We start from the raw sequence: 14347 nt of genomic DNA, 5'->3' as shown, positions 1-14347 counted from the left end.
AAAAGTGGTCGAAAGGAAAGTACCAGCTTTTACTAGTCACACATGAGTATTTTGTTTCGTTTTAAAAAGTAAAAGGTAATCCTATTAGGAGTTAGTGTATTAAAAAATCAAGTTGTTGAGCAGTGCTTATAATTAATACCTTTTGTCCCTCAAAGAATTGTAAATTCTTATGAATATCCTCTTTCCTGTTCCAGTTGCCCTTCAAGTTCTCCCATCTCTTTCACATAAAATATACATTATAACATTTTTCATTGGGACACCTAGATTGTTTCATTATGATGAATAATACTTCAGTATGATTAATTTATTAGTTAAAATCATATCTCCTATACCATAGATGTAGAACTAAGATAGATAATATATATTTTACTCAAAACTCATGGACCTACAGGAAAAAAAATTTAAATGTGACTTTAACTTAAAGGATATCCCTAAACAGGGCTCTTTTAGTGGATGAGAGTCCTCCCAGAGTCACAGCTACTAAAAAAATTAAATCACATTGGCAGTTTCTTCTTTCTTTCTTCTCACCACTCTATACAATGTAGGTTCTCTCTCCGAGGCTCCTGAAAGGAGATATATCATAGACACCTTATTCCATGAGAACAGGAGTTTTTAGTGGGGAGTTTTTAGTTGTTGAAGAAGCCACATCATAGGGGAGGACATGCCCTTGATCACAGTTGCCCAGCCATGTTGGGATTTCCCAGTTCTTTGACATTCCTTCACAGAGTAGGCTCTCTTAGGGCTAGCACCTGCAATTCTGGAACAAATCAAGGAAGCTTCACACAGGGGGCCACGACTCTGCTGCTTAAAGAATGGAGGTCTTTCTCCATGGCAAAGCCACTTGGAAGTTTCTTTGGTTAGACTGTTTTCATAAATTCTGAGAGGCCTGTGGCCCTTACTGAAGTCAAAATCAGAAGAAAGTTCAAAATTAGGTATAGATGCAACTTGAGAGAGTTCACAAAACAGAAGTGGAGGCAGCTAGACTCTTAAGAACCAACAGTTTTCTAATTGGACAAATTATTTTAGAAACAGCTAAATGGCATCCCAGCTACAATAAGGGGGTGAAATTAAAATTCCTAGGACAAAACAAAGGTAGCACCAAATTAGCACTAGGCCTGATTGGTGTTGCAGGAAAAGAACCTTCCGTTGGAGTTGGGCCGTATTGATTCAAGACAGTCTATTCTGCAGAGGAAAGGAAAAGAGATGAGAGGAAAACACTCATCCACTCTAAAAATTAACACTAAATATACCTTACAAACTATCCAACAAATGTAACATTCAGCAGACACTTAGTGAGTGCCTAGTGTGTGCCAGGCACTTGATTTTCTCCAAGTTCAGCACCATCCACTTCAACCATCAGTGTGCCAAGGGTCCCATGGCTACTTCCCCAGCCCGTTTGTTTCCTCTGAGTTTTGGACTATTACAACCAATCATCTGCTAGAATTATCCTCTTGAATTTCCCACAGGTATTTCAGAGCCAACATTGAGAAAGCTGAATTTTTAAACTTTTCCCCCAAAGCTATTCCTTTTCCTATACTCTCTGTTCACTCAGGAATGAAACTTAAGGGCCATGTTAGGGTTGTCCTCTTCCCTCACCTTACTAAGCACTGATGATTCTGTCCCCTACATATCTCTAAAATCCATCCATCCCTAGGCTTAGTGCAGGCCCTCAGATCTCTCCCGTGGACAGCAAATCGCCTCCTCCTGGCTCTCTGCCGTCAGGCTCTTCTTCAGCCCATCCTCCACTCACCACCAGTAGTACTCTCCTAAAAATCACATCTGAGATCAGTTGTCTTCTTAAAATCTTTTGATGGCTCTCATCTCAAAGTCCTTAAAAATAATATTTTAATAATATTATTCATATATTATTTATATATTAAATATATTATTTAATAATAACAGTTTATTATTATTAATAATTTAATAATTATTATTATATCAGTCAATAATAATTAACACTTATTACGTACGTACGTGCCCGCGCAATTCTAAACGCTTGACATTGAGTAATTTCTCAATTTTCACGACATACTGTGAAGTAAGAACTATATATTCTCATCTTAAAATGAGGAAACTGAGGCAAGGTTTTCCTCTCAGTAAATCTTGCATTCCAATTATTATAAACTACTTGCAGGACACCAAATATGTACCATTATTCCTCATGTTTCATTTACCTTTCCTTCAACCTAAATTTCATTCCCATCTAAATTTACTTCAAAATTTAGATATACAATGTCCCTCTGTGATGTTCTCTGGCCCTCTTCACCTCAAACAATTAAACACTCATCCTTTTTGTTGCCCTAACATTTTATTTGTACACTTAACTCTTTATGTTCTTTAGTATCTGGAGGTCATGTTTAAGTTTTCTCTCTATCCATCACAGAGATGAAACACTGCATGGATTCAAAACACTTGCGATAATATTGTGTGATCTTTTAGGATTCTGCTGCTTAAAAACTTCATTGAACGCGTGGGCTTCTACAACAGCATTCTCACAGGGACATGTTTGCCCCTTGATAGTTACCTTGTAGCTAGAAAAAAATTAACCTGAATGCTCAGTTTTCCTACGCGTGATATAGTTGACACACCATGGCTGTGGGCTAAATCCAACCCCTTTTTTCTAAATAATGTGCATTGGTGCCCAGCCATACCCATTTGTTTGCATGTGTCTACAGCTGCTTCCTCAATGCAAAACAGAGTTGAGTAATTGCAAGGGACTAGATGGCCCACAAAGCCAAAAATATTTACTATATGGTCCTTTACAGAAAAAGTTAGCTGACACAAGGACAAGGGAATAGACTGAGTATGTACCAATTTCATAATACATCATCATGCATGCACGCATTCATTAATAGCTCAGGGAAATTTGATCTCTGCCAGTTATCACAATATCACCTTACTTTATTGTTGTTTAGCTGCTTTTCCATCACTTGCATTAGCTGAGGAAAATATCCTATTACGTCTAGTTACACTGAAATGGTTTTGGTATAATCGTCACAAGACCAAGAAAGCTACCTGTTTTATTAAACCAGAGCTATTGTTTTTCATGGTGGTTTCTAAATGAGATTTTTTAACCTAAACATGCCGGTAGTGTGGTTCTAATTGAAGGAGATAGTCTGGAAGAAGGAGAACCAGTGTCCAGGCAGTTTCTCAAAAACCTTCTCTAGACTTCAATTTCTTCCTCTATAACCAGCATAAAATACGTGACCCTAGAATATCTGCTCTTTCAGCTCAGTATTATCAGATCTGTGTATTTTAGTTGAAGTCACACGACATCTTAATCCTTGGAAAATGGCATATTAGAGTTATTAGCTTACTTGTATTTCGTTGTGTAATTAATTAAATACCAGCTCCTATTGAAATGAGTTTGCTGTGGGTTGGTCAGAGTTCATGTCTCTAAAACTGTGTATGACATTCCAAATATTTTTATTTTTCATAATGATATTTTCCTTTTCCCAGAATTATGTTAGAGTTGTAGAGGTTTGGTGGGATGAATACAAAGACTATTTCTATGCTAGTCGTCCTGAATCAAAGGCATTACCATATGGAGATATATCTGAACTAAAAAAATTTCGAGAAGATCACAACTGCAAAAGTTTCAAATGGTTCATGGAAGAAATAGCTTATGATATCACCATACACTATCCTTTACCACCCAAAAATGTTGACTGGGGAGAGGTAAGTATCAGCCAATATTCAGGGCTCTGAGTGTATATGTGTGTGTGTGTGTGTGTGTGTGTGTGTGTGTTTGTGGTTTGGAGACTGTGTTTGGGAAGAGGCAGTGACATATGGAAATATGTAAGCAAAACAGCAAAATTCTTGGGGAAATTTTGGGTATAAACTTTCTGGTAATTTCCACCACTCTTCTGCCAGAATACAACTACCCTGACTACCATCTTCTCTCTTCCCAGAATTGCAAATGTGGCTCCTGTGTCTGGATCATTGTGCTCTCCCTTCCCTCCACTCCCCTGCCCCTCACTCCAACTCCCTTTCTTGGCTGTTTCATGACCCTGCTGCTCTCAGAGCTCACCAAGCCGGAAACCCTTTCTTATTCGTCCCTGCACCATCGAAAAGACTTAGTTCTATCTCCCAATTGGTCTGTCAGTGCTTCAAGACCTTGTATCATTGGGATACAATAGAATAACACGGAGACTCCTGTATACAAGAGGCACTCAAACAGTGCTTGTCAAATGAATGAACAACTTAAGAGTAACTGAAAATATTTGACAGAGGCATTAATCTGTGTGTTATTTCTTCATTTCTTCAAGCCTGCCTTTGTAGCTCACACGTGTATCTCCTCATGTGCCTTGTGCCATCAACAGATAGGTTGTTTTATGGGACTGAATGAGATCACCTCGGGAGAAAATATAGATGGAAAAGACAGGGCAGGAGTTTGAGAGTAAAATGAGAAACCAAAAAAGGACACGTATGCTACTCTTTCCCATCCTGAAATCCTTTTGCCACTTCTCTACCTAACAAAGCCCTCTGCATCTTTCAAGACTTAATTTAAATGCCACATCTTCTGTGAATCCTTCCTTTTATCTACTCAAGTGAAAAAGACTGAATCACTTTTCTTGTCTGCATCTCTTGTTTCATTATCTTTTCTCTCTATACCCCTATCATCCCCATGTTTTCTTACAGCAAATCGTGTCTAACTCCCTAATAGATCAGGACCCCATTTGGGGTATCTTTTCATCTCCTGGAATATCTATTCAGTATAGTACCTTCCATGTAAAAGGAATGAATTATCTCGGTGATCTTAAAACAGTCTTACAGCTTTAAAACTGATAACTCTCGCATGTCTATCTTCTACCCCATTCTCTCTCTTAGGCCCCAGACAAGTACATCCAGCTGTCTACTTGACACCTCCATGTAGTTGCCTAATAGGTATAATATCAACATTTCCAAAATTGAACTCTCTGTCCAAAATTGAACTCCCTGTCTTCCTTTCCCAGCCAACTTTCATTGACTGCTCAATCTGCCTCGCATCCTCTTCCTCTCACACATCACATCCAATTCAAACTATATCCATAATCCAGCCCTTTCTTACTCTGGCCCAAGCCAACATCATTTCCTACCGGGACTAACTTTGCCCTCCTACAGCCTACTTAACCCAGCAGCCAGAGTGATCTTTTAAAAATGTAAGTCAGGTCATGTCATCCTCTGTTAGGAAACCTGCAGTGAGGCTGCATTTCACCCAGGATGAAGCCAGAGTCCTCTCTAGTGGCCTCAAACCCTACTACATAATCTGGCCCTGTTCTTCTCTGGCTTCATCTGCTACCACTCTTCCTGCTCCGTTCCAGCCACACTGTCCTCCTCACTCTCCCTGAGATTTCTCTAGCATCTTGCCTGCCCCTGTGCCTGGCATGTTTCTTCTCAGACATCTGAATGGCTAACTCCTGTAACTCCTTCAAGTCTGCTGAAATAGCACTTTCTCAACGAGTACTCTCAGCATTAACCTGATTTCATAACACTTCCCATTTTCTAACATAATAGATCATTTACTTGTCCATTCTGTTTATTGCTTTTATTCTGCTCTTTCCTTCCTATAATGTAAACTCCCTCAGACAGGGACCTTTATCTTTGTTCACTGATGCGTCAGAGCCTGCAATGTGCCTGGCACACAAAAGGCATTCACTGGAAATGTGCTGAACGAGCAGATGCATGTCTGCACGAATGAATGAGTAGAATTCTCTGTCCTCTCTTTACTGCCACATCCCTAAATAAATCTTCAGTTTAATCTCTCCTCCTCCTAGCACCCACCTGGTACCTTACACGTCCCTTCTCAGCATTTCTTAAACATGTGACGGTAAACCCCTCCCTTTATAAAAGATATATTCCTGGGTCAGTCTTCAGAGCTCCAGGTGGAGTGAGTGGCTCCCTCGTCCATAGACACATACCTCCAGCCTAGTGCTTGCTTCTCTTTTTCTCTTTTCCCCAGACTATCAGAGTACTTAGGACCGTGGTTCACACCTCTTTGTATCTTCAAAAGTTCTGGCCATTGTAGGTGCCCAGTCAATATTTGCTGACTGACTGAATAAATAAAGCATTTTATCCAAATACTACAGTAATTTATATTTGGAGTTTAAGTATATAGTATTCCTAAAAAGGTTATTTTTATACAAAACGTGCCTTTCAAAGATGGAAACCTATGTCTACCTCTCACCTACGTTATCCATAATCAGAGGATAGCTTCACTGCCTGGTGCACATGCCCTATGCCCCATGCCCTCTGCTTCTCAGCCCCCAGAGAGACATTTTACCCAAAGTGCTGGTCCAGCCACTTGTGAAAGGGACTGTGCAAATCCGATTCTGTTCCCGACAGGGCCAGTGTCATTTACCACTGTGGTGAAGCAACCTCACCCTATTTGTTTCTCATTCATGTCAATTATCGTGATTCAGAAACCCTAATTAGTGGCATGTTTTAATTTTTTTCTTACGTGGTATTTTTTGGAAATATTTTAAGGCCAAAGTCTTCTGTTCAAATATTCCTTCCGGTGTTTACTTCAAGGCCATAGATGATCTCAGAGATACCTGGTATGCTGTACTGACAGTGTAGTGATCACATGGCACTACACTTACCCAGATTCCACGATCAACTGCCATATTTCACATGGAACTCGTTTACTCTGATGATCAAGCATGTGAAAAACTAACCAGGGAGGCAGTTGTGGCTCAACTGATAGAGCATCCGCCTACCATATGGAGGGTCCAGGGTTCGATACCCAGGGCCTCCTGATCCGTGTGGTGAGCTGGCCCATGCGCAGCGCTGCCGCACACAAGGAGTGCCCTGCCACGCAGGGGTGCCCCTCACATAGGAGTGCCCCACACTCAAAGAGTGCACCCTGCAAGGAGAGCCACCCCATGTGAAAAAAGCGCAGCCCACCCAGGAGTGGCGCCACACACACAGAGAGCTGACGCAGTAAGACGATGCAAGGACCAAAAAAAAGCGGCAGAGTTTCCTGGTGCCGCAGGACAAGAATGCAAGTGGACACAGAAGAACACACAGCAAATGAACACAGAGCAGACAACAAGAGGAAGGGGAGAGAAATAAATAAAATAAATCTTAAAAAAAAAAAAAAGCTAACTAAACTCTGCCTGCTCTTTTGGTTCTTTGCTCGACATTTAGATCAGAGGCTTTGAAAGCGCTTACTGCATTGACAGCATGGGGAAAACCAACGGCGGCTTTGTTGAGCTGGGCCCCTGCCACAGAATGGGAGGGAATCAGGTAAGTCCTGCACTTGTGTTTACGTTGGTCTGCACTGAAAGCTGCCAGGCTCATGTGGTAATGGAGTTTAGTTGGGTTTGTAATTTGTGAATTCTGTTTGTATTTTGTGCTCTGTCAAAACTGACAGTGCTAAAACACTCACTTGAATAAGGGAGATAACAGTAGTATTGGTTTTCCCATAAGCAATCAGAATCTAGAATCTATGCCTAATATACGAGGTTAAAATATATTCTTGTGGGGTTCTATTTCCGTCACCACCATAGCTATGTAAGCGTAGCTCCTTAACAATTATATTTGCAGATATTGTTCAGTAATCCACAGTTTTTTTTCCTATAAACTGGGATATTACCACCAGTAATGTATATTTCACTAATATATTTTCTTACTTCCTTAACATAGGTGTTTTCTTGTCTCTAATTTAGATTGTGAAACAGTTATCAGATGCGTTGCCAGTTTTTCATTTTCTCACATTATTGTTGCATAATACATAGGAATTAGTGATACATTCTATATCGAAGAGGCAAAGGTCATGATCATTTAAGTGTTAATAAGGGTCTTTACTAACATCAAAATAACTGTAAATTCCTGGTTTGGACTTACATAGTTCTGAATGCACAGAAAAACATATAGAAAAAATAAAATAGTCATTGAGTTCAGTTATAGGAGTTGTTTCTTTTTTAAATGTGTATTTGTAGGGAAAGTACTTCTGATACTTTTTGTGTTCCTTTTATTAATAGCTTTTCCGAATCAATGAAGCTAATCAACTCATGCAGTATGACCAGTGCTTGACAAAGGGGTCTGATGGATCAAAAGTTATGATTACACACTGTAATCTAAATGAATTTAAGGAATGGCAATACTTCAAGGTATCCTGTATTTCCTTCTCAAAAACACCTAGCATGTGGACTTTAGAAGAATAAGTCTTAAAATCTGCATTCAAATTGACTTATGTTTTTCTCTCATTTAGTCATTTTTATAGGTTTCCCTTAGCACTAGGGATATTAGCATTATATTCTATAATGAAGCATCACTTTTTATTCTTTGCTGCATTATTGTCATGTAATGAGGTCATAATCATATCCTTGAAGAACAGAAAATTTCAGTAACACAGGAAAATCAGTATCCTGTGAGGCAATAATTTATACTATAGTCCCAGTATCAAAATCTGATTTTTAAAATCTAAATAAGTAATTCATTAAAGTGAAATATACAAATTTATGCCTTAAAAAATATTTAGTTTATATCTCATGATGACCAGCAGGTGGAGTGAGAGGCAAACAAAAATGTTGGAAATCTTAACCTTCCCAATATCCTAATCATTGTTGTTTTTCTAATTACAACAGATAAATGGAGCCAGTTCTCAGATGGAGTTATTCATTTCATACCGGGGCAGTATTTCTAGTTCAGCCGGGGGTATTAAAAGTTCTATGGCAAACTGAGAATTCTAACATATTAATGCATTTCTGTATAGTTTTTGAAGTCTAGACTTGGCTAAAATAAATCGATTTAGGTGAAACAAAAAGTTGGGAAAGCCACCCCGAACTGAAAGAAACTGTCTACCCTCAACTTTATTTATTCATCTAATGTTTGTTGTCATACTCCATTTGTTATGTAAACAGTTATTTATAATACAGTAATGATATTATGACCCAGCTTAATATTCTCAGTATCACTACTCATGGATAACTAGTATGAAGTGGTAAACATTTTTCCTTTTAACTAGTTAGGAAGGAGATTAACAGAAACCCTGGAGAGCAAAACATTTGTTTTCACAAAGAAAGATGAATTATAGCAAAAAATGATAGGGTCAGTCAGAATAATATTAGTAAAAGGCTAGCAGACCAGAAACTACCATCAATAAGTAATGCATAAAAAATGGAATTGTACATGTTTTAGGTATTTTAAAGGATACAGCACTGAATACACAGATGCATCAGACATTATTAAATATTCACTGGGACCCAGTGATGTGGAAGACACTGTGGGGTTTCAGTTTCAAAAACAAGGAAATATTATTTCTAATGAGTTTCATAGAATTATCATTGCTCCAAGTCTTGACGTATAAAAAAGCTTTCCATGGAGGATAAATAAGAAAACTGGCTGGGCAAAAGCATGGTATGAAAGTGTGTGGAAAATTCTAGCAGTCAGGTTTAGTTTGGTATCCCTAAATTGTACTCTATATGAAAGAATGTTGAAATTCATTTTCTAAGTGTTAGAGAGAATTTACATTAGTTGAGGAAAGCAGGTAGTGATAGGCAACAACCAATATTTTAGGAAGATAATCCTGGAAACCTGTGACATTATGGACTGATGAAGCAAGGTGATCAGCTAGAGCAGCATTTCTTAAACTTCTTAGTCTCTGGATCCCTTGACACTATTAAAAATCATTGAGATTTTCCTCCAAAGAGATTTTGTTTATGTAGGTTCTAGCTAATAGCTCCCAAATTGGAAATTAAATCTGATAAATTTTAAAGTATTTATGTATTCATGAAAAAGTAACAATAATAACCTTATTACATGTTAGTTTTTAATGAAAAATAACTTTTCCATAAAAAATAGAATAATGGCGTTGTTTTACAATTTTACAAATCCCTTTAATCTCTGATTTAATAGAAGGCAGCTAGATTCTTATACTATTCTACATTCCATCCCATGGCACTATGTTGTTTTAGTTGAAGCTTATGAGGAAAATCCAGCCTCATGCAAACATGCAGATAGAAAAGAGAGGGGTAATTTGTCTATTTAGATAAATATGAATATTATTCTTTGATACTACACTACAACTCAGTAAGTGGAGTTTCTTAAAGGTTATTTGCAATCTGGAATCTGAAACTATATCAGTGAATATTTTGTCTGAATTGCCTTTGAGTGGCTCTTTGACCTATGGGTGCTTTTATAATATGCATTGCTCATTTGGAAAAGAATGGTTCACAAAGAATTGTGAAACTGCCAAGATCATGGTAAGTTTTCCAAAACTCTGATTTTTTGCTTGAAAGCTCAAATTTTATCAAAGACAACAAATACTGTCATTTTTTTTTTCTGTTGAAGTGACAGGCTCACATCATTTTTGAGGAAATGTCTGTCCAGTACCCAAGTGGACAGTTGGCAATGAATTGTTCTTTCAAGTCAAATTGGCATTCCATGAAAAAAACAGATAGTCCAGCTCAAGTTGTCGAGCAATCACACAAGTGCTTTTCTTCAAGATAACCATTATACTGTTATGCAGAACTACTTTATATATATTTCTCCTTTCATCTCTTAGAATAGTTAAGAACGTATACTCAAGGGGTCAAGATTTAATAAAATTAATGTTTTACTACTTCACTAAGGACATTTTTAAGTCAAACTGGCATTTTCTGTTTTTTAACTGTGAATATGTGACAATGAAGAACACAACAGCAGCTAGCACAGCTTGGTGCCATTGCCTTGATTCTAAGGCCCCAACAGTTTTACCCGCCACTGCTTTTGCACCATCAGTATAAATGTCAATACAGTAAAAAAAGGCAAATAAGGCCTTTGTGCTATTGTGAAAATAGTTTTGACTTATTTTTATCCTCAAAAGGAACTTAGATAACCCCAAGGGTCTACGGACCACACTTGGAAAACTACTGAGCTAGAGGGTTATTGAAGAAAAGTAGGTTCTCCTACATCAGATGATGTAAGGGCTAAACTAAGCTCTCTGCAGTGGGGATGGAAAGAAGTATATACCAAAGACATTGCAAATTCAACTTATCATCCCCAGTGACTGGTGAAATATGAACGATGTAGGAAAGTGAAATGTGAAAGTCTATCCTGGGCACTGGAGAGCTGGTTACTGTTATTAGCCAAGATGGAATCTAGAGAAGTAGGTTTGGAGGGGAAAAGAATGAATTTGGGTTTGTATACATTGAATCTGAGATACCAGCAGTACAGTATGACTTAAAAATAAAAGGCATTAGAAGACTGACAATTGAGCATGAGATCCGGAGACTCAAGTATGGTTCGCATAAGCTCGTCCAATTTGCTTTAATTGCCTCCTTATGGAAGCCAGGTAATGACTTCTTCTAAAGTCAGTGATATCAAAAGAGGCCAAATTTAAAACTTCTTTTCCCCACTATATTTTCCAGAACATGCACAGATTTACTCACATTCCATCAGGAAAGTGCTTAGATCGCTCAGAGGTCCTACATCAAGTGTTCATCTCCAATTGCGACTCCAGTAAAATGACTCAAAAGTGGGAAATGAATAACATCCGTAGTCTTTAGAAAGAATGAAAGAAACGAATAACCTCCCTACTGACAGGTAAATTTATACAGGACTGAAAACCGCCTGAAACCTGCTGCAGCTATTATTAACTCTCTACAGCTCCAAACCTGGAACCTCCTAATCAGTTGGAAGGAGAATGATAAACTGTGATTTTACAATAACATTATCATCTGCAGTTAATGTTTACAAAACTGCTTTTACCTTAAACTTTGTAGATGTTTACATTGTTTTTGTTTTGTTTTAAGACGATGTTGGTTATTTATGCCTTTAGCTTTGTTTTACTGGAACAGAGTTAAAAGCATTGTTATCTTCTTTGGGATTACACTCAGGGGTCTGAAAGGCAGTTTGATTTTTTTTTAAACACATTGATAAAAAAGGTTGAATAACCAGACTTTCATATATAACTTGGTAATTATCAACCTGTTGTGTCTTTATTTAATTTTACATCTTTTTGAAGCACTGCCACAGGTTATTAGCCAGGGTGGCCTTCCTTCACAGTCATGCTGCTTTTTGGAAAGGTGAATTTCAACACATTTAGTGCCTCTTTCATTTCTCAGTATATATTTCAAGAGCTTTTGATGGAATTCATAGGATGATTATGATGGAATTGTCACCTGGAAGAGATTACTCAGAAATGAATTTGTGTTACCATTTGCTATCAAGTTGAATGTTGTATGGCTTGAAAAAGACAACGTGGGACATTCTAAGGCTATTCCTTAGGGTTTTGAGATTGTGTGGCATCGGCTCCCTCCCCTGCTCGGGCATTATGAATGCCCCGTCAATGCTAACCCCTGAGGTGGCAAAGGGGTCTTCCAGCATAGAGGAAAGTTGTCCATTGACACTGGGGATTTACTTTTCTCCTCTACCTGTCACTTTAGAATACTGTAAATAATTCCCAATTTTGAAACTTTGAAAGAGAGATAACAAAAAACACCACTGTAAACAAGTCAAAGGTTCATTCTGACCTAGATAAGAATTTCCAAGCCCGTGTTAGATCAAGCCTGACAAAACTCCTGCACATTATAAGCCCAACTGTGTAACCTATGAATCCCAAGAATGAATTGATATTTATTTTCAACCAAAATGAAATTCCCTGCACATTAAAAAAAAATTTTTAAGGTATGTAAGAGTACACAGTTCTTTAACAAATATGAACCACTTTCTGTTAGATTGGGTGTTAGTTCCCAAGTTTTGGGTTTTTTTTTTTTTTTCAGAAAACTTATTTTTTTAGTATTTTTTTCAGTGAAAAGATGTGTTTGGATTTAAACATTTTTCATGATAGTTCCTATTCTAGAACGAAATACTATAAACGTTCAACTCAGTTTTAATTTCTAAGCAGTCCTTTATTTACATAAAAGATTGAAATGCGCAAGTTATAAGTACTAGAAAATGTGGTGAGGTGGGGAATGACAAGCAAATTAAGTATTTTTGATCATGTAATCATGATATCACTACAATGAATGGAATTTACAAAATACTGCCAGAGGAAAATATTTTTAATTGAAACTTTGAAAAAGAACCTACATTTGTTTAAAAGAAAAGCCTACAAATCTGTTTCAAGCTTGGCTCCTAAATCTGGAGTAAAGTTAACATTAAACATCCTAAACCACAGAGGTTTTATGTATCTATAATTTTGAACTGTCAATTTGCTTCTGATCTGTGATCAGCCATTTTAACTTTCATTCATCTTAGTGATATTTAAAAAGGAATACATTTATATGCGTATATAGTTGTAAAATAAATCAACTACAAAGAAACTAAGAGAGAATTCGTACTTTAATTATTTGTGCATTTGCAGATAGACCCCATTTTCCATGCTGAATAGATTATAACCTGTTAATTAAACTATGCATCGGCCTAAGAAAGGTGGCACATGAACCATGCATGTAAATTTTAAATGGTTATTTTGTGCAAATCATTAAAAGAAGATACTTTACAATGATTCTACATATTTAAATCAGAAACCTTACCAAACACAAAAACATCAGAAGCTGCTGCCATAATGACTATTTTCTACTGTAGGCTGCTTTGGAAATAATTCCCATATCCTCACTTTGTAAGTTGATAATATCACTATGCATTTCTACACATTTTATAAATTTGATTTATGCAGATTTTGATACACTGTATGTTTCTGTAGAAATTGTATAAATATTCAAGATTTTATTAGGGATAAATTTGAGAAGCTTATGTATATCTTAATTCTGGGTTGTTTTTTAGATGATAAAAAAATAAATACTGTATTTTAATCCATGGGTTTTTCAGTACTTGTAATCATTTATAAATTTAAACACCACACATTTCAGATTACTTGATTTTACTGTTTAGAAGATACACTAGGGAAGCGAATATGGCTCAAGTGATGGGGCCTCTGCCTACCATATGGGAGGACCCTGGTTTGATCCCTGGGGCCTCCTGGTGAAAAAGAAGACAAAGCGTGCCTGCGTGGTGAGCCAGTGCCCGCGCAGCAAGCTGAGTGCCCGCACAGTAAGCCAGTACCCACGCAAGTGAGTCATGCAGCAAGGTGATGACTCAATAAAGGAGAGACAAATGGGAGAGTCAGGGTGAAGCGCAGCAGAGAGCAGGAACTGACTGAGGTGGCGCATTTGACAGAGAACCTCTCTCCACATCAGAGGTCCCCAGTATTGAATTCTGGTAAATCTAGAGGAGAGAAAAATGAGAAGACAAAAAGAGAAATAGATACAGAAGATCACACAGCAAATGGACACAGACAGCAAGAACAGCAGGGTTGGAGGAGGGGAAGGGGGAAAATAAATAAATAAATCTTAAAAAAAAAAAAGATATATATACAGCTGAAAAATTATAAACTATATAAGTTGAGTATGTACTTGAATGTTGGTTACAATTCTTGACA

The 14347-nt window shown here is 37.5% G+C and overlaps 1 protein-coding gene across 2 annotated transcripts in view; it reads left to right on the top strand.

Moving 5' to 3' along the window:
• The window catches only part of GALNT7 (polypeptide N-acetylgalactosaminyltransferase 7), a 147093-nt gene extending 133368 nt beyond the window's left edge, over window positions 1-13725 (top strand). For both annotated transcript variants that reach the window (XM_058308070.1, XM_058308133.2), the window contains exons 9-12: window positions 3460-3678; window positions 7129-7227; window positions 7965-8093; window positions 11334-13725. In XM_058308070.1, coding sequence (XP_058164053.1) covers window positions 3460-3678; window positions 7129-7227; window positions 7965-8093; window positions 11334-11471 — 585 coding nt within the window. In that variant the 3' untranslated portion in view covers window positions 11472-13725. The remainder of the gene's footprint in view (window positions 1-3459; window positions 3679-7128; window positions 7228-7964; window positions 8094-11333) is intronic.
• Window positions 13726-14347: the final 622 nt, after the last annotated feature.

This window comes from Dasypus novemcinctus, chromosome 1 (assembly GCF_030445035.2).
Source record: "Dasypus novemcinctus isolate mDasNov1 chromosome 1, mDasNov1.1.hap2, whole genome shotgun sequence".
Lineage (NCBI taxonomy): Eukaryota > Metazoa > Chordata > Mammalia > Cingulata > Dasypodidae > Dasypus > Dasypus novemcinctus.
Note: the sequence above shows the minus strand (reverse complement) of the source record. Positions and strands in the feature narration are given on the sequence as shown.